The sequence below is a fragment of the Scyliorhinus canicula genome, chromosome 9 (assembly GCF_902713615.1).
Source record: "Scyliorhinus canicula chromosome 9, sScyCan1.1, whole genome shotgun sequence".
Lineage (NCBI taxonomy): Eukaryota > Metazoa > Chordata > Chondrichthyes > Carcharhiniformes > Scyliorhinidae > Scyliorhinus > Scyliorhinus canicula.
Window position 1 is genome coordinate 191,358,017 of NC_052154.1, and position 20,793 is coordinate 191,378,809.

At 46.6% G+C, this 20,793-nt stretch overlaps 1 protein-coding gene across 1 annotated transcript; it reads right to left on the reverse strand.

The window, feature by feature from the left end:
• On the reverse strand, nt 1-19,950 carry htatip2 (HIV-1 Tat interactive protein 2). The gene is made up of 6 exons (XM_038808359.1): nt 19,801-19,950; nt 17,642-17,831; nt 14,806-14,913; nt 7,767-7,904; nt 2,563-2,624; nt 1-2,346 (listed from the first exon to the last, which is right to left on the reverse strand). The coding sequence occupies exons 1-6, from the start codon at nt 19,923-19,925 to the stop codon at nt 2,124-2,126; spliced, it is 846 nt and encodes a 281-aa protein (XP_038664287.1). The 5' UTR covers nt 19,926-19,950; the 3' UTR covers nt 1-2,123.
• Between the last annotated feature and the right edge of the window lie 843 nt (nt 19,951-20,793).

Consider the following 20,793-nt stretch of genomic DNA (forward strand, 5'->3'; position numbering starts at 1 on the left):
TTGGGTTAATGTCAGATTTATTGAAAAGTAACATTGAGAACATTTCAAATTGGATTTACATTCACGTATAGAACAGTTTCTCATGTAAATAATTGCAAGGAATATCTGATCAATAACAAGATGTTTTTTGATGATACAATACAAAAACCACAACGCAATATGAAAAAAGCCAAATTTTTTTTACAACTACCAGTCAGAATCAGGGTGACATTTAAGGACTTGAGATGTCAGAACTATTCATGCAATCCCGACAGTGCAGAAGACGGCCATTCGGCCCATCGAGTCTGCATTGACCCTCTGAAAGAACACCCTATCCAGGCCACACACCTGCCCTATTCTCATAACCCCACCTAACCTTTGAACTCTTGGGGGCAATTTTAGCACGACCAATCCACCTAACCTGCACATCTTTGGACTGTGGGAGGAAACCCACGTAGACACGGGGAGAACGTGCAAACTCCACACAGACAGTGACCCAAGGCCAGAATTGAACCCGGGTCTCTGGCGCTGTGAGGCAGCTGTGCTAACCACTGTGCTGCCCATGCAACTAATAGAGTCCCAGATTGGTCTCATTGCATTGAAAAATAAGAGTTTGGAGATTGTCTTTGGTTTCATGGGAGAGTTGGATATATAGTTGTTCCCATTCCTCTTTTTTGGTTCTTCTCATTCCCTTATGACCCAACTTTCAAAACCCCAGACTACCTTGCAGGGGAGGTTTAATCCAATATCGCACTTTGGCTCAATGGAAGATGTACCGCATGTTTGACAATTAGTGTTTTTAATCAAATTTATCTACCCGTACTGTCCTAGCAGTTGCCAGGTTTTTTGTAGTGTGCTTGGCAAGACACGGTTGACGTTTTAACGCAAAAGTTCAAATAAGGCAAAACCCAAGCTGTCAATGTGTGACTGAAAGTGCGCACTTTGTTACCCACAGGGGTGGGAATAGCTACAGACGGCAGACTTGTGGCTAAGTCGCTAATTCGGTGAAACAACGACCTGCTCGACGACGTCGGAATAGTTGCCACAATGAACTGGGAGCCACATTTTCGCCCAAGTGCTTAGAAGTGTCCGAAAATGAAGTGCACAAAATGAAACAAATCTAAATATCTTTGCAGCCTTTTTAACGATTACAAGTACTTAGTACAAAACAAAAATTGAAACCCAAAGGAGCAAAATTCTGAAGGTAGAAAATAAATAGAGGCAATTGAAGGTTAAGGCAGCGCGAGACATGGGAAATGCAGATTGTGTACTGCCCCCTGAATGTTTCAATTCATTGCCAAGAAAAAACACCAACCGATCACAAAAAGCCCATGATTTTAATTGATCTGCTCTGCAATGATCAAAAGCCATTGTAGCTGACACCCACCCAGCCTGTAGGGGGAATTCCTAGCACTCTACAATTTCCAATTATTTTTAAACACAGGCACATTACAGCTTACGCTGAAATAATTTTTTCCCTTTTGGCAAAACAGGATAGCCAGGACTTGTGCCAATGCAATAACACTGAGACACGGCAAGAGTATGTCAAATTCACAAGTGCATTTTCACTACATAACTAGACCACAAGAATTCAAAACCAAAGGCAGGTTAAAGAGACCTTATTTTTCCTTCCCCCAAAGGGAGCGACATAGAACAGTACACGGTTCCTGAGAATGTAAGCTGAGCACTTAAAACGATGAATGTACCTTCAAAATTCAGGACTGAATGCAAAACAGGACAACATTAAGAAATAGGGCTGGGAAGGAGGAAAAATTGCAACAGGCGGAGGTGTAACTATGATTAATTCCCCTCATGAGGATTGGTTACAAATGCATCTGGCCACATGGCTCACCACTGTCCCAATGCAATGGGCCACAGCGAGACAAGGGAGAGCAAGCTGATAACTGGCATCTTTCATCCACTGACCTTTAAGATCTCGGACCCACCACCCTTTGGGAGGTTGGCAAGCAGAAGCCAGATGCTTCCCGACAAACAGAACCTCCATCGAGCAGGAACATTAACAGAGAGCTGCTCGTGTGAACACCAGGGAGACCCAAAGGAGGAGTGGAGGGGGGGGGGGGAAACAATTCGAGGGTCGAGGAAAATGGGGTGCTCTAAACCTGGGAAACCCGCTGCTCTGCTACTTATGTTTTAGTTTCTCCGAGTTTACTAAGCTCGTGAATATGCTTGTTGTGAAACAACTCCATTTTGTTTTCAGATGGCAGTATAACATTGTTCAGCATGGCCTTTACAAGCACCGGCATAGGGGTTGTGATTGCAGTCGGAAACAAGGAAGCTACAGGGACAAGAAGTTTTCTTGCCATCCATTCCATTGGCCTGGATTCCTGTCTGTCGCACATCAGAACTCTATTTCAAAGTCAAAATTCGGAGAAGAGAAATAGATTAGCAACTGTGAGGAAACATTCGAGAAAGACACCAATCGGAGGAGCAAGGTAACAAACCATGCATCTATGGTCTGAGACTCCCATTTTGACTTAATTTCATGAAAAATGCACGGAGGTACTTAACAATATAGAAAAAGAAGCGGCACTAAATTAATATCGATGAAGGAAATATATTTACCCAGGACGAAAGATGCTGTAACGGTCAAAATTCAGCTCTTCAATTGCAGCTTCCACCTGGCCCTGGTTAGGAATGAACAATTTAACATATAGAATCAAAAAATATTGCTCATTTAAACCCCGTCAACAAGAATTGTCGTTCGCAATCTTCTGCTCTTACCAATCCAGGTTTATTGTTTGAGCAAGCAAGCAGGCTAAGAGACAAGCTAAAGAGAATCTAAATTAAGCTCAGGAGAAGGTCATTAGGTGACATGCAACAACAGATAAAGGATGCTAGTGCATCTTTCCACTGAAACCTCGAGGTCCTTCACGTATCGTCTTTCCAGGTTTCGCCGTATCCCTGTGTCTCATATGGCCAGAGTGAAACAGTGCCCAACATATGACTGCCTACAGACAAGACTTGCATTTGCACAGCCTCTTTCACATCCTCCGGACAGTCCAACATCACTGTTGCAAAGTAGGGCCCAGTAAGAAGTCTTGCAACACCAGGTTAAAGTCCAACAGGTATATTTGGAATCACTAGCTTTCGGAGCTTTTATGAGCCACCTAACGAAGGATCTACAGTCCGAAAGCTCGTGTTTCCAAATAAACCTGATAATACTTCAACCTGGTGTTGTAAGACTTCTTACTGTGCCCATCCCAGTCCAACGCCGGCATCTCCACATCAAGTCGGGAACAAAGTGCTCTATTTGCACACAGTGAAGCCCCACAAGTCGTAATGAGTAGATAATCAGTTCCGGCCATGTTTCCATCTTGGCGGATGTTGGATTCAACAATTATAGAGAGGGATCCTTTAGAATATTAGCTAAAATGATTCTTGAAAATTACTGAATTTGTAGAAATATGAGCAAGTTATAAAATCTTTTGAATACTGTCGATGACTGACTCAAATGTTACGAGACATGTACAGCTAGTACTCTTACTGATATGAGGGCACATTCAATGAGTTTGAAACAATCTCATAGCTGAGACCAGACCTGACGTAGGGAGTTTGAACGTGGGACAAGAGTCGTGGGAAAGCTAATTAATTTGGTATCATGTCTAATTAGCCAATTGCCTGTTAAGTGACTGACACTTTCCTGAACGAATCAAGGGAGAACTCAGCTGACAATTAGAACCAATGAAACTAAGTAAGGGACTAAACCCAGATAAGGATTCCTTTAAGAATGTGATCCATCTGACTGATCCGCAGAGGAATCATAGCTGTCTGAGAATCCTTGAAGCATTGGTAAAAATTACCTTCAAGGCCTTCGTTGAAATGACTTTTACTTTCGTAAATCTGAAGTCACTTTTATCTTGGGAAGTTTTTGCTTCTACTCGTTGGTGTCTCAGGGACATTTTGAGACAAACAGGAAAAAGTCTTTTCCAGTTAATTTTGTGTGAATGTACCAAAATGTGTTCTTAAAAAAAATAAACATTACTTACATTCATTCAACCGGACTGACTTATCTATGAGCGAGAGAGGAGGCAAATTTTACTGCGAAGGGATAAATGTTCGCCCGAAATCTAGGCCTTTGCTTTTCATTGAAATACTGTCCATACAGCTTCAGTGTGATTGATTAGGACTTCCATCCATTAATTTAACAATAGGACGTTGCACTCTGATAGCTTTGAACACTGCTCAATCATACTGTTAATTTTATAAAATAAGATAAAGTGTCTACAGGTGGGGTGGGTAATTAGATAATTATCAATGTTCTTTTCCAACCAGATCCTACGGCAATACAGGACCCCCCACCCCACGTGGATTATTTTTCATATTTTGGGAGCCTCTTGACAAAGGCATAGATAACAAAATTCATCATTGCCTCCACTCTCTAGTGAATCAACATCAATTTAGTTCCTCTGTCCAAAAAGGAAAGCGGGTGTTGGAGGAAATGGCAGAGTCGTTGAACAGGCACTTTGTGTCTATCTTCACAGAAGTCTTAGAAAACGTCGCAAAGATACTTGAAATCAAGAGGCGAAAGGGAGGGAAGATTGGAAAACAATTACGGCCACCGGGGAAAAGGTGCTGGGAGAACTATCAGACGTAAAGACTGATGGATCCTGGAGGCTAACATCCTTGGGTCTCAATAGAAGTGGCTAGTGGAGGCATTGGTTATAATCTTCCAAAATTCCTTCAATTCTGGAAGGTCCCTGCAGATTGGAAAATATCAAATGTCAGACCTTTATCCAGGAAAGGAGGAAGACAAAACAGGAAACTGGAGCCCACTTAGCCTTACATCTGTCTTGGGGAAATTGGTAAAATCCATTATTACAAAGAACAAAGAAAATTACAGCACAGGAACAGGCCCTTTGGCCCTTCCAGTCTGCGCCGATCCAGATCCTTTATCTATCCTGTCGTCTATTTTCCAAGGTCTACTTCCCTCTGTTCCTGCCCGTTCATATACCTGTTTAGATGCCTCTTAAATGATGCTATCGTGCCCGCCTCTACCACCTCCGCTGGTAAAGCGTTCCAGGCACCCACCACCCTCTGTGTAAAAAACTTTCCACGCACATCTCCCTTAAACTTTCCCTCTCTCACCTTGAAATCGTGACCCCTTGTAACTGACACCCCCACTCTTGGGAAAAGCTTGTTGCTATCCACCCTGTCCATACCTCAATTTTGTAGACCTCAATCAGGTCCCCCCTCAACCTCCGTCTTTCCAACAAAGAAAATCCTAATCTACTCAACCTTTCTTCATAGCTAGCACCCTCCATACCAGGCAACATCCTGGTGAACCTCCTCTGCACCCTCTCCAAAGCATCCACATCCTTCTGGTAATGTGGCGACCAGAACTGCACGCAGTATTCCAAATGTGGCCTAACCAAAGTCCTATACAACTGTAGCATGACCTGCCGACTCTTGTACTCAATTATTAGGGAGGTTGTAGCAGGGTATTTTGAAAATCGTAAGATAAATTGGGTTTAATTAATAAAAATTAAAAATTAATGGTTATGGTGTAATATACTCGACTGAACAGAAGATTGGCTGGCTGGCAGAAAACAGATTACCCATAAGTAGACAGCTGGTTTGTGATGCAGAACAAGGCCAGCAGCGCGGGTTCAATTCCCGTACCAGCCTCCCCGAACAGGCGCCGGAATGTGACGACTTGGGGTTTTTCACAGTAACTTCATACTTGTGACAATAAAAGATTAATTCTTTGAAGAGGTAACCAGTACAGTCAACGGGGAGCCAATCAATGTGGTATATTTGGACTTTCAGAAGGTGTTTGACAAAGTCCCGCATTAGAGATTATTGTGCAAAATTAAAGCGCATGGGATTGAGGGAAATGTATTGAGGTGGATAGAAAACTGGTTGGCAGAGAGGAAACAAAGAGTAGGGATTAATGGGTCCTTTTCAAATTGGCAGGCAGGTGGGGTACCACAGGGATCGCTGCTGGGACCCCAGCCATTCACAATATTTATTAATGATTTGGATGAGGGAACTAAACGTAACATCTCAAAGTTTACAGATGATACCAAGTTAGGTGGGAGGATGAATTGTGACGAGGATGCAGGGATCCTGCAGCATGATCTGGACAGGTTGGGCGAGTGGGCAAATCAATGGCAGATGCAGTATTGGGAGAAGTGCGAGGTTATTCATTTTAGAAGCAAAAACAGGAAGGCAGATTACTACCTGAATGGTTGTAAATTGGGAGAGGGGAGTGTCCAGCGGGACCTGGGTGTCCTTGTGCACCATTCGCTGAAGGTAAGCATGCAGGTGCAGCAGGCGGTAATGAAATCTAACGTTATGGTGGCATTCACTGCAAGTGGTTTGGAGTATGGCAGCGGGGATGGGTTGCTGCAATTGTACAGGGCCTTGGTGAGGCCACACTTGGCGTAGTGTGCGCGGTTTTGGTCTCCTTCTCTGAGGAAGGATGTTCTTCCTCTCGAGGGAGAGCAATTTACTTAGTGAGCACGTCTTTCGGGATCTGTGGGAGGAAGCCGGAGCACCCAGAGGAAACCCACGCAGACACGGGGAGAACGTGCAGACTCTGCACAGTGACCCAAGGCAGGAATCGAACCCGGGTCCCTGGCGCGGTGAAACAACAGTGCTAACCACTGTGCTACCATGCTGCCCACTGTTAGGTGAATTGGACATTCTGAATTCTCCCTCTGTGTAACCTAACAGGCGCCAGAATGTGGCGACTGGGGGATTTTCACAGTAACTTCATTGCAGTGTTAATGTAAGCCTACTTGTGACAATAATAAAGATTATTGTAAAATGACCCACTAAAATAAATGCAGGAGGTTAACTTATGAGGTGAGGTTACATTAACTTGGCTTGTATTGCCTCGAGTACAGAGAGAGATTGACGAATTGATTGTGTAGATATGAAAAATTATTAAATCTGCCGTCATCCAGGCCCAAAATCAGAATGTAAAAATAGCTGGAACTTTCAAAACTGTGAAAGTCAGGTTTCGGTTAGATAGAGATGTCAAAGAAAATCGTGTGGCACAGGGGATAGCACCCCTGTGGGCCAGAAGCTCGGGGTTCGAGTCCCAGTGCGCCAAGCGGGCCGACTATCAGCCTGTAAATCCTTCCAAGATGCCCAACGGAGGGAGGCAAGAGAAGGCGGGTTTCCTGGTCAGCCACACTGCAGAAGGCAAGGGTAGGCCACTGCAATACTTTGCCAAGCACAATCATGGACCAATGGAGTCTGTGGTCGCCAACGTCCTCTTATGGCATGGGAGGGGGGAAAGGTTGTGAAATGGCGTCATGTTCTAATTGGTTTGAAGGGCTGAATGGTCTACTTCTGTTCCTGGTGTCTCTCCTCACATAGATTTGCATACACAAGAAGTTTTAGAAAATGATTCCCAAGTTTTATTTACTTGTACTTCCGCCCAATTGTGCACTTTGAATAATTAAACTTAGCCAACTCGTACGACTCACAAAATATGCTGAAATTCGTAACTTAGTTAAATGCTGGAAGGGCACAGCACCATTTCATTTGTTGTAATTTGACACCAGCTTTCTAATCAATCTCGATAATAATATTCTCTTGCACCAAATCAAAACTGCCAGGTTTAGCCCTCAGTATGCTCTGGAATTCGTGCTGCTCCCAGGCAATGATATCAAAGTAATTAAGCGGATTGATGGGCAGGGCGCACCAGACTGGTTACGCAAGCTCTCCTTTGGCAGGAGACATTATCCCCGCCCCAGGGCAGAATTACCAGACTAGCTTTCAAGTCCAAAATGTAACATTGCACAAGATTTCCCAACCTTAATTTTTGTGTACAGCATCGAACTGTCCTTATCTGCTCCTTTGGAGGACTCCAGGTTGAAGTGAGTGCATCCTCCAGCCTTTGCGAGTTGGGCTGACTTCAACACGTAATCGTAATCCACTCGAATAAAACCTTCCTGCAACACAAGGAAAACAAAAATTCTATGAAGAGTCTGAAATTAAAACGCAACCGATTCGTGACCCCACAAGAGCGCAGTTCTTCTCAATGCCATTTTGTGCTCATGTCTCCTATATCTTGCTTTTTTACCATTTATAAAGCATTTTTGGCACAGAAAAGCATCCCGAGTCACATCAATGTAGCATGTGTGTAAAATGGCTGCTGAGCCAAATCAGAGTTTTAAAACATTATTTCAAAAGGATGCAGGAGTCATTGGCAAGGTCCGCCTTTATTGCCCACCCTAATTACCATTGATAAGGTGGTGCTGGGCCACGTTATTTCAACAACTGCAGACCATGTGGTTCAGGTATCTCCACAGTGCTGTTCTGAAGGGATGCTCAGGATTTAGATCCAACAACAGTGAAGGAGCAGCGATATATTTCCAAGTCAGGATGGTGTGTGGTTTAGTGAAGAACCCCCAGGTGGTGGTGTTCCCATGTGGCTGACTCCCGTGTCCGTCTACATGGCAGAGGTCGCGGGTTTGGAAGGTGATGTCCAAGGAGCGTTCTTGATTTGCTGCAGTGCACCTTGAAGATGGTACACACTGCTGCCACTCTGCATTGGTGGTGGAGGGAGTCAGCATATAAAAGGTGATGGAAGGGGTGCCAATCAAGCCGGGCAGCTTTGTCCTGGATGGTGTCGAGCTTCTCGAGTGTTGTTGGAGCCGCACTCACCCAGACAAGCGGGGAGAATGCCATCCAATCCTGACTTGTGCGTTGTAGATGATGGATGGACTTTGGGGAGTCAGGAGGTGAGCTACTCACCGCAGGATTCCTAGCCTCTGACCTGCTCTTGTAGCCACAGTATTTATATGGCTTGCCCAGTTGGGTTTCTGGTTAACAGTAATGTTCATAGTGGGGGAATAATTGATGCTAATTTCATTAAATATCAAGGAGAAATGGTTAGATTTGGTCTCGCTGGAGATGGACATTGCCCGATACTTATAAGTTACTTGCTTTTTATCTGCCCCAGCTTGTGTTCAGGTCTTGGTCCATGCTTTAGTATCTGAAAAGGTGCAACTAGCATCCAGTTATTGGAGAATGAATGGGCTGAAGACCATCACTTTCAGTCCTGAGGAGTACCCAGTCTACCTCACCTTATCATGGAAGGGTAGGGTGTGTCAAAAACATGAGCAACAGGTGAAACTAGCCATTGCATGCGATCAGTTTTACTGCAGTAACAACACGAGAGGTGTTCTCTACTGGCGGGATGTTGCCATCATGTCAAAAAGACGTCTTTCCCATGGCACGCACGCACACATAATGTATTTCCATGCTGGCATGATGTCAGGTTTGAAGACCATACATCCCAACGACTGGTGAATCGTATCAAACAGCATGTTCCTTCCACTGTTCGCAACAGGTGAAGTATAGATCGTACCCGTGTTTGCAAAACTCAAAGCACCATGTCCAACAGGAGATGTGATTCCACGATTGGACTGCACTTTCCAAAGAATTCTGATTGTACGAAGAATCACACAGAAAACCAGTTTAAGATGATCAGTCAGGCTCACAGTGTGGCTCACCTATGCATGTTAGCAGTTACACACATACGCACGCAGGGGTCCTGGCGTCTGCAGACAGAAGGAGCATGTCCACACATTGCAGTTTTTTTCAACTGAACAAAGGTTTGAGGAACAACCATTCCACGGTTCATTCCCCGTGGCATTGCCTTGACCAATCAGAGCCGACCTGCCTTTGAATTTGAACAAAGGCTTAGCAGTTTGTTGTCCTCTGCTGTGTTCTCCATGATAACACATCTACCAGAGTCCACTTGCCAACCAATCAGCACTCCTCTCTGCCTGCAGTGCAAGTTATTGCTCACTTTACTGTTGGTCATTTCTTGTGAGCTGTTCTGATGAGTGCAAGATTAAAAACTTTGATAGCACGTCTCTATTTTCAGCAATCATCTATTTTTCGTTTTTGGACATTATGAAGAAAACATGGCAACTTCTCAGCTCCATCAGGTTGAATTGGGGCGATGTCATTTAAAAAAACAAATTCTTCCCGAAATCACAAAGAACAAACTTTTAAAAATAGATCATGTAAAGCAATGCAGTTCCATTCAATGAGATTTGAAACAGCAATATTACTTTTCTTTATGATCAGAGTTCATAAATTCCGATTTTATCCACAAGGATTAGACACCCAACATCATTAAACAAGCTGAAACCCTCCACTCCGTCTACTTTCTCCAAAGTTCCTACAAAAAGGAAGATACATCAAAGGTTTACGATGTCAATTCACCAAAAGCCCGCATCAGATTTTGAATCTACTTTCAAATACCGTGAAGCACTCAAAAAGAGGGAAATGCTTTGATGAGTACGGAGGAAGTAGTCACAAGTGCCTTCAACCAGTAGCCCACGAAAAATCATTTCGCTAACTCTTCTGCTGTTGAAACTACATTTCAACTGGAGTTAGTTTTAAAACAGATGAAGTTAGTTACCTCACACATTGATTTTTCTGCCACTTTCTTTACTCTGGGCCATTATGGAAATGCGGAGTAGCATTTGGCTCCATTGATTTCAGTTCCCTCCCCACCCCCATCCACCAAAAGCTTATTTTAAAGGCTATAAGCAAACAGACCCCTGCACAACAGACCTGACAGCCTCAAGAGTGTCAAAAATACAAGTCAATTATTCGATACCTCCAGAGCTTGAATTAAATGACGCACAATTTCTCTGCCCTTAGTTCTTGGTCAATGTTCTACGGCTGAGTTCAGTTGACAGCGGCCTTCAATGGTTACTTGATGAAATCTGAACTGACATAAATACTGGAGCTCACTTTAAATCCGATTACGCAGATACGCCACATCAATACTAGCCCAGCAACAGACGCCGGCGTCCCTTATGCAGAAGTGCTCCGAACAAGAAGCAACCCTTTACCTACGAACAAGAGCCCACGCCACCACTTCTTAGACCCACGCTCAACCATCATCCCCTCTCAATAGCTTCTGGTTGACAAGTTGCCTTGCTGTTCCTTTTGATGAATTTGCCCCAAACAAAGCAAAATATTGTCTTATTAGCAGCTGATAGACTTAATCCTGAAATTTCCAACAACAAAAAGAAAAGGGACTTGCGTTAGGTTCCCTAGGTGACTGAAAACACAACTTTATAGAGGCGGTTTTCAGTAAAGAGAAGGACACAAATAAAATTTGAGGTGCACTCATCCATGACAGCTACACCTCAAGAGACACTTTTTCAGGCTCCGAAAGACATAAATTTCTATTTATTCTTCGGGACATGAAACAGCATTAAAACAAAAAGCTAAACACAAATCAAGTAAAATCAGAAAATGCTGGCAATGAAAAGTATGTTTGCCAACACCTAACAAGTTAACGGACGCGCCAATGTTGTGGGAAGAGACCAACGTTCCCTCGAATTGTTTTGTGGGGCGCTTGGGGGTGATTTACTCAAGTGCCTGGCACGTTTAAATACTTCTGTGCGGCATTACACACATTCATTTAAAAGAACCGACTTGTGCGCAGCCCTCACTGAAACCTCCCGGTTGCTGCCCAGCTTGTTGCTATCACTCAGGAATAGTGTCTTCCTATCGTGAAGAATCCATGCTACCAACTCATGTATCCTTGCTCCATCTCCTGCAGGTGAGTAGAATGTGCCGAGTTACAACGCAAGTTAGCACAAAACATTTTGAAATAGATTCTTATGGAGCACAGAGCCATAAAGACTAAGAGGATTACAGCTTTAACCTGGCCAGTTGCTGAGGGAATAGTCTTTCTAAGACTTCCCATCTATCAGACGAGCTTTCAGGTGTGGTCAGTCACTTGGCTCTCTTGCATTTCACAAGCAAACTGTCAACAATCAATACCCCTCTCCAACCCCAGCTTTTTAATACTTCAACTGGCAGACTAATTCCTTCAAAAACATTTTCCAGATTTTACTTTTAATCGCTTCCCCAATATCCGATTAAATGTGCTTATCCTTCAAAGTGTAGGAAAGCCTCTTAATGTGAGTATTACACCGCCTGTGAATTAGCAGGAGTTGATGTGCAGTTTGAACCACAGTCGGAGTTTATTTCCCCCCACCAAAGAAAATAGGATCTCAGCATTAGCATCAAATGTGACTGAAGCATATCAATATTACCGTGGCTAAAAGGACACTCCACATGTTAAATAGCTGACAGCAAGAGAAGAACTCCATTTTGCAGCTGTTCAAGTGGGTGGATCCACTAGCTTGTCTATGATAACACGGAATTATGGTGTGATACTGTCCCAAATAATATTAGATATTGAATTAATGTAGCTATTTCATTATCGCATTGATGTAATAAGTTCACGATGATCCCATCCCCTTCAAGGCAGCAGGGTTCCTGCAGGTTATCATTCACGGCTGTGGCTTCCCATTTCATCCCGCGACGAGGTTCCGATTACCTATCCAATCCATCGTCGACTTCCGTCTCTGTAACATCGCCCGTATCCACCATGGCCTCAGCTCATCTGCATTCGGAACCCTCACCAACGTTTCTGTTAGCTCCAGATTACACTATACCAAAGCTCTCCTGGTCGGGCACCCATCTTACACCCTTCTTAACCCAGAACTCAGCTCTGTGCTCGCTGACCTACGCTGAATCCTTGGTCTGGCAGCACCTGACATTTTAAAATTCAAATCCTTGTTTTCACTGATTTCAATTCACCGCGGCCCTGTCTCTATAACCTCCTCCAGCCCGACAACCCTCTGGAATCTCGGTGCTCCTGCAATACAGGCCTCTTTTGCATTCCTGATTTTCTTTGCTCCACCATTGGAAACCACCCCCCCCTGCTCTCCACCTCTCGGTGTTGCTATTCCCCCTTTTAAGATGCTCTTAAAACCAATCTCTCTGGCCCAATGTTTTGGTCACTCTGTCCCAATATCTCACCAAAGGCTCAGTTATCGAAACACATCTTGATCGCTAATGTCCCTTGGGGCATTTTCCGGTGTGAAAAGGTGTCGGACAAATACAGGTTGTTGGTGTTAACGGCCACCTAGCGACAACTGTCGGTAGGTGAGCCTGTCTTGACACCAGGTGATGAAAGGGTCGAGCCAGCAGCCTGCTGCAGGCCCTATGAAAGTAATCACTCATGAATGACAGCCAATGAAGTCAGGTGTCAGAATGCAACAGAAACTACATCACCAAACCCCAACCAGCAGTCAGCTTAAAACAACTTCTGTTCTCTGCCCGAAGGCAGGTCTGACCCACAGGAGCAAGGAGGCAGGTCCTAAATCCACCTCAGCCGGGCTTATGTGGGTCGGTGCCGACTCCATGGGCCGAATGGCCTCCTTCTTCACTGTCTGTTCTATGTTCTATAATGCTAATAGCGCTATAGCCACCAATCTGATCCACTCCGGCTATCCAGCCAAACAGTCCCCCAAGGAGTCAGGTTGTGATGGCAGTGCGCACGTTTACACGCGCACTGTTCTCCTGAGCTTTGCACAGTGAGGACGGAGGCTCCAGCTTTCTTTCCATCACACGGTTGCCCAGAAATCTTTCCCGCCCTAAGTTGGAAGGATTTACGGGTTGACAACTGCTTTGGCCGGGTTCTGATACACTTTCCTTGGCCATCTAGACCTGGAGCTGGGCTTGAACTTGGAGCTTCCGGCTCAGAAGCAAGGGAGCTACCCACTGAGCAGCTCCCCACTGAGCAGCTCCAACTTAAAACAGGAGAAATTAAATCGATGATAAAAAAATAAAGTTTTAAAAAATAAATTTAAGATACCCAATTCATCTTTTCCAATGAAGGGGCAATTTAGCGTGGCCAATCCACCTAACCTGCACATCTTTGGGTTGTGGGGGCGAAACCCACGCAAACACGGGGAGAAACACAGGCAGCATGGTAGCACAAGTGATTGGCACTTTGGCTTCACAGCGCCAGGTTCCCAGGTTCGATTCCCCGCTGGGTCACTGCCTCTGCAGAGTCTGCACATTCTCCCCGTGTCTGCGTGGGTTTCCTCCGGGTCCTCCGGTTTCCTCCCACAGTCCAAACACGTGCAGGTTAGGTGCATTAGCCATGATAAATTGCCTTTAGTGACCAAAAAAGGTTCGGAGAGGTTATTGGGTTACGGGGCAGGGTGGAAGTGAGTGCTTAAGTAGGTCGGTGCAGACTCAATGGACCAAATGGCCTCCTTCTGCACTATGTTCTCCGTTCTATAATGTGCAAACTCCACACGGACAGTGACCCGGGGCCGAACCTGGGACCTCGGCGCCTTGAGGCAGCAGTGCTAACCACTGTCCCACCATGCTGCCCGAGGAAAAAATAAAGTTCCAGTTGCAGAGCGCGATTCAGCGAACTGAAGTTAAAGTCCGCTGAATGGCACGTTCAGCAGGGTGTTTGTTGGTTTCTGCAGCGCTGAAGGTGCCAACCTGCCCTGTCCCTGACCACCCCTGGGGGGGGGGGGGGGGAATCTTCAATGGCTTCGGAAACAACGCCCCCCCCTCCCCCCCCCCCCCACCCCAGGTGCCGTTACGACGAGTCCACGTTTGTGTGGACCGGCGCTAAACGGCACTCTGACGAGCTCTCCCGGGTGAGTCCGGTGTGTCCCGGGTGAGTCCAGATTTTTAAATGAGCCATACGGCTGGACTCGGGTTTCTGACACAAGGTTTTGCTCCTGGCACGGAGCCCGATTCGGGGCTCAAGCGGGATTCACCTGTTGGGCCCAGATCCACACCGGGCGCAACGGGGTCGCTGAATCGCATCTATAAAGTTTGCTGTGGACCTTAACGCATTGCAGACTAAAGATCTGTATATGTAAAACCACATTTTAAAAATTTACTGCGGTCATTAATTCGCACAGCAACTGGCAACAGGTTGGTGCCGTTAAATTAAGCTCCAATATTTTTCAGTAAAGTTATGAAAGAATACTTTACCTCCCCAGCTTTCGCCTTGGTTGTACCCAGGCAGCAGAATCCGACATCGTGTCCTTGGAAAGCAGATGCATATTCATCCAGTTTCTCAAAATCCACAATTTCCTGGCTCTGTTCAAATTACAATACAGAATCAATTTCACTTGTTAAAACATTTATTATTAAACAGATATAAATATTCCACTTATAAAGCACCTCCATCATATTTAAAAAAAATAGACTCCAGGTTTCATAGCGAATTTAATTTTAAAGAAAATGCATTTGCTTTCAACAGCAACGGATAAAAAAATTTTTTTTTTTTAAATAAATAAATAAAAAAATTTTGAAATCGGTTTTCTAATCATGAGCAAATTGTCTTCTTTCACGAAGGTCCCGCCTTCTCAATCTTGCCCCTCGCCCCAGGTGTGGTGACCCTCAGGTTAATTCACCACCAGCCAGATCGCCCCCTCAAAAGGGGAAAGCAGCCCATGGTCACCTGGGACTGTGGCTGACTTTATTCTGCAGGAGCTATCCCAGAAAACGAAAATGCCGGTCATGGCAGATTGCATTATCTTGCCCTTTGCCCTTTCATCCATTTGTGGTTCATGAATCATTCTTTATTGCCTGCCACCCTCACACGCTGGCTCTGGAGGAGGTAGCAGATAACTTGACATTTTTTTTAAACATACAACTCAAGTCCAAGTCAAGATGTTGCTAATTAGCCAAATGATCTTTACCTCTCTGCAGCAGCTGGGATTTGATGTGAAAGCTATTTAGTGCCCCTTCCTATCAAAACAATTATTGATGGGTGTAGGACTGATCTAACAGGTTACCACTCTGGGGCACAGTCCACTTGGATGCCAACTCACTGTGCAAGTTGTAGAGCCCCGTCACAATTTATTTCTAAAAGAGAAAAAAATAAACCATCACGACTTCCTCACAGTCCCAAAAAAAAAATCCACAAAAGTATTTGAAAATGGTGGACGGTTCTCTCTGTATTTTAAAAAAAAAAGTTGCAATTAAAAACTGACAGCAATTTGCTCACTTAATCCTCCCTGCACCTCCTCGTGTATGGATTTATGTTTGTAATTGAGATTATTCTATCCTCTAAGCCTGGTCTGTGTAGCGAGGGGTTCCTATATTCCACCATCTGTGCCTTTACTCATCTCAGTCCTTTTTTTTTAATTTTTACAAATTTCGAGTACCCAATTCATTTTTTTTCCAAATAAGGGGCAATTTAGCATGGCCAATCCACCTACCCTGCACATCTTTGGGTTGTGGGGGCGAAACCCACGCAAACACGGGGAGAATGTGCAAACTCCACACGGACAGTGACCCAGAACCGGGATCGAAACTGGGACCTCGGCGCTGTGAGACTGCAGGGCGAACTCATCTCAGTCATAACTTACTGTCGCTAACACTCTGCCTCAAAAGACACCTCTCCTTCGCAGCACCTCCCAGGCACCCTCCAGGTTTTAGAGACCATTTTTCTGCCTGTCTCTGTATCTTCCCCAACCAACCTTTTGGTCAGTCCCCTGAACTCTCTTGTGACGTCTTCACCCCTTTCTTTGCTCATCCGAAATATTTTATGATGCTTTTATCGATTTCCAAAGATGCACAACAAAAATAAACTCTTGCTACAATCAATGTCTCTCACAGTAATAAGATTCACTGTGCAACACCCACAAGATACATTTTTAACTTTTGGAGATAAAGAAGGGACCATGGGTGTTTTTGGTGGGGAATATGAGAAAATTCCACTGGAAGAAAGAATTCCTGATATTATCATTTACTAACAATGAGCTAGAGCCCATAATTAATCAAATTCCAATTTGAAAGGCAGTGCAGGGAGCCAAAATGAGGGATTAATGGTGGTGGTGGATTTGGCAAAGAACTAGTAATTCATAGGCCCAGGGCAATGCTCCGGGAATGTGGCTTTGAATCCCACCATGGCAGCTCATGGAATCCCTGCAGTGCAAATGGAGGCCATTCGGCCCATCGAGCCTGCACTGACCCTTGGAAAGAGCACCCGAAGCCCCGACCCTGTCCCCGAAACCCCATAATCCCACCTATCCTTTTGGATACTAAGGGGCAATTTAGCATGGCCAATCTACCTAACCTGCACATCTTTGGGCTGTGGGAGGAAACCGGAGCACCCGGAGGAAACCCACACAGACACGGGGAGAACGTGCAGACTCCACATAGACAGTCACCCGAGGCCGGAATTGAACCCGGGTCCCTGGCGTTGTGAGGTAGCTGTGATAACCACTGTGCCCCCGTGCCGACCCCAAAACCTATCCGACCAACCTTTGGGTTGAATCAGAAATTTATATCATTAAAGCAGACCTCTGGAATTAAAAGTCTATAATGACCGCAAAACTATTGCTAATTGTCGTAAAACCCCATGTGGTTCACTCACGACCTTTACAGAAGGAAATCTGCCATCCTGACCTGGTCTGGCCTTAAAAATGCCCTGTTGAAATGAAATGAAATGAAATGAAAATGAAACGAAATCGCTTATTGTCAGGAGTAGGTTTCAATGAAGTTACTGTGAAAAGCCCCTAGTCACCACATTCTGGCACCTGTCAGGGGAGGCTGGTACGGGAAGATGGGTAATAAATGCCCATCCAATGAACAATAAAAATGTTCTGTGTGTTACATCAGTAGTTCGTAGAGTTACACTAAAAGTACAATGACGATATTGCTACACATATCAGCCAATGTGATTATTCCTCCAGTGTAATCATAATGTGATCAAAAATATTTGACTTATTCATGCTTCATACCACAGTTCCATCTCGCTGCTCCCCCTCAACATTTGTGACCTTACACACCATCATCAAGTGGAACTAAAACATACCACATTTTCCCGGGTTGCATCCTCCGAGGTTAATTTCCTGCGACCAATGAGTGTGACTTTGGTGAAGAGTTGGCTTTGAACAATCTCCCTCAGCAGTACTTTTCCCGTCTCCCCTGAAGCTCCGAGGATGAAGCAAGATTTATTGAGTGCCTTAAACATTTCTCGGAGATTATTTAAATCCTGCGTCATGCTGAAAAATATCAAACCGGTAAAATGCATGGGGGGTAAAAAAAAAAAATATTTCTTCACAATTACAAAATGTACAATACAAAAAAAAGTTCACAGACTAGTAAAACGTTGTCACTGCCAGCAGACATTATCCTCATCTGAAAATGGGGGTGACATTGGACTACAGTTGCATTGGCAACAACCTCCTGCCTTCCTGAGCAGCCATTTCTTCATGAATCAATCATCGTCACAGAGGCAACCTCTGGCCCAACTCACAGAAGCACACTTTCAGCAAAGGTCCCTGGAAAATGATCTGGACCAGGAATGCTGGCTGCGTTTTCTTTCCTGAAGCTGATCGTCATATTCCAAACACCAACAGCTATTAAGATCAGCTAACTCAATAAAGAGCAAGGACCTTGGTACGATCGGCATTTTGGCCATTTGAACACCCAAAAGTATTAAAATTAAAATTACACCATTGGGACAGATGCTCGATCTGTTCCCTCCCTTCCCAAAATCAGTGCTATAAACAATAGATTCTCTTACTCAGGGGGCACTTTCACTGCTTTAAACTCACACACACGCTCGCACGCACGAGAACCCGCAGCAGGCTGCAAATATAGTGTGGGGGGGCCGAACAGGGGTATGGTAGAGTGGTCAAGCCGAGAGGTGATAATGGGCTGAGGCAGCAGGACTGGATCATGAGCTGTTCTGGGGAAGTGGGTGGGTCTGGATGATGGTGCAGGAACTCACCATGGAGTGAAAAATGACCGACAGTTACAGTCTATTAGTCTCGGGCAATTGTCACAGAAGGGGGGCGTCAGTGGCTGGGGAAGAGCTTGTGGTAGGGGGAGAAGACAATGGTTTGCCAATATTCAGTTGGAGCAGATTCCCACTCATCCAGTACTGGATGTTGGACAAGCGACCTGCCGGTCCAGGACAAGGAAGGAGGGAGCGAGGACAAGGAAGGAGGGAGCGAGGACAAGGAAGGAGGGAGCGAGGACAAGGAAGGAGGGAGCGAGGACAAGGAAGGAGGGGAGCGAGGACAAGGAAGGAGGGAGCGAGGACAAGGAAGGAGGGAGCGAGGACAAGGAAGGAGGGAGCGAGGACAAGGAAGGAGGGAGCGAGGACAAGGAAGGAGGGAGCGAGGACAAGGAAGGAGGGAGCGAGGACAAGGAAGGAGGGAGCGAGGACAAGGAAGGAGGGAGCGAGGACAAGGAAGGAGGAAACGAGGACAAGGAAGGAGGGAGCGAGGACAAGGAAGGAGGGAGCGAGGACAAGGAAGGAGGGAGCGAGGGAGGGAGGGCAAGGCTGACAGTCCAGCACAAGGACTGGATTGGATTTGTTTATTGTCACATGTGCCGAGGTGCAGTGAAAAGTATTGTTCTGCGTACAGCTCAAACAAATCATTTAGTACATGACAAGAAAATACGTAATAGGGCAACACAAGGTACACAATGTAAATACATAGACACCGGCATCGGGTGAAGCATACAGGAGTGGAGTGGTGGGTGAGGCTGCCGGTCCTACCCCAGGAGAGGGGTGGGGGTGGGCAAGGCAGCAGATCCAGCACCAGGAGAGTGGGTAGTGGGTGAGGCTGTGGGTGCAGCACCGAGAGTGGGTAGTGGGTGAGGCTGTGGGTGCAGCACCAGGAGAGTGGGTAGTGGGTGAGGCTGTGGGTGCAGCACCAGGAGAGTGGGTAGTGGGTGAGGCTGCCATTCCAGTACCAGTCAGTGCACAATTCCAGCTGATCCTTTCCAGTTGAGGTGAAGAGTGAGGTGAGCTGCCAGCAGCAGCCACACCCTGGGGGGAGCAGAGCTTTCCTCCCACAAAACTGAACCCTCAGCCAGCTGAGACTGGGCTGGAGATTCCAACCACCACAACCACACTGCGCCAGCATTCCCCAGACAGTCACACTGACACCCCCCCCCCCCCCCCCCGCGAGGGACCGCCTCCCCCGCCTCCAGCCCCCCCCCCCCCCCCGGTCTGACCTGCGGATGGGCAGAGGCCCCGGGTCAGCCACCTCCAGCAGGTACAGCAAGCCGGCTAAAGACAGCAGCAGGACGCTGACAGCCAACTCCAGCACAGTGAGGCCGCTCAGCCCCGCAACTTTCATCACCTCTGCCCGGTCCGGAACTTCCGGTTCGCCAGCCGCCGGCGGTGCTGCCCCCTGTGCCGGAGGACAGGCTGGTGGGAACTGCAACTGCACCTTCCCCATCACACCCAGGGCACCTTCCCCATCACACCCAGGGCACCTTCCCCATCACACCCAGGGCACCTTCCCCAACACACCCAGGGCACCTTCCCCAACACACCCAGGGCACCTTCCCCATCACACCCAGGGCACCCTCCCCATCACACCCAGGGCACCTTCCCCATCACACCCAGGGCACCTTCCCCATCACACCCAGGGCACCTTCCCCATCACACCCAGGGCACCTTCCCCAGGGCACCATCCCCATCACACCCAGGGCACCTTCCCCATCACACCCAGGGCACCTTCCCCATCACACCCAGGGCACCTTCCCCATCACACCCAGGGCACATTCCCCATCACACCCAGGGCACCTTCCCCATCACACCCAGGGCACCTTCCCCATCACACCCAGGGCACCATCTCCATCACACCCAGGGCACATTCCCCATCACACCCAGGGCACCTTCCCCATCACACCCAGGGCACCTTCCCCATCACACCCAGGGCACCCTCCCCATCACACCCAGGGCACCTTCCCCATCACACCCAGGGCACATTCCCCATCACACCCAGGGCACCTTCCCCATCACACCCAGGGCACCTTCCCCATCACACCCAGGGCACCTTCCCCATCACACCCAGGGCACCTTCCCCAACACACCCAGGGCACCTTCCCCATCACACCCAGGGCACCTTCCCCATCACACCCAGGGCACCATCCCCATCACATCCAGGGCACCTTCCCCATCACACCCAGGGCACCTTCCCCATCACACCCAGGGCACCT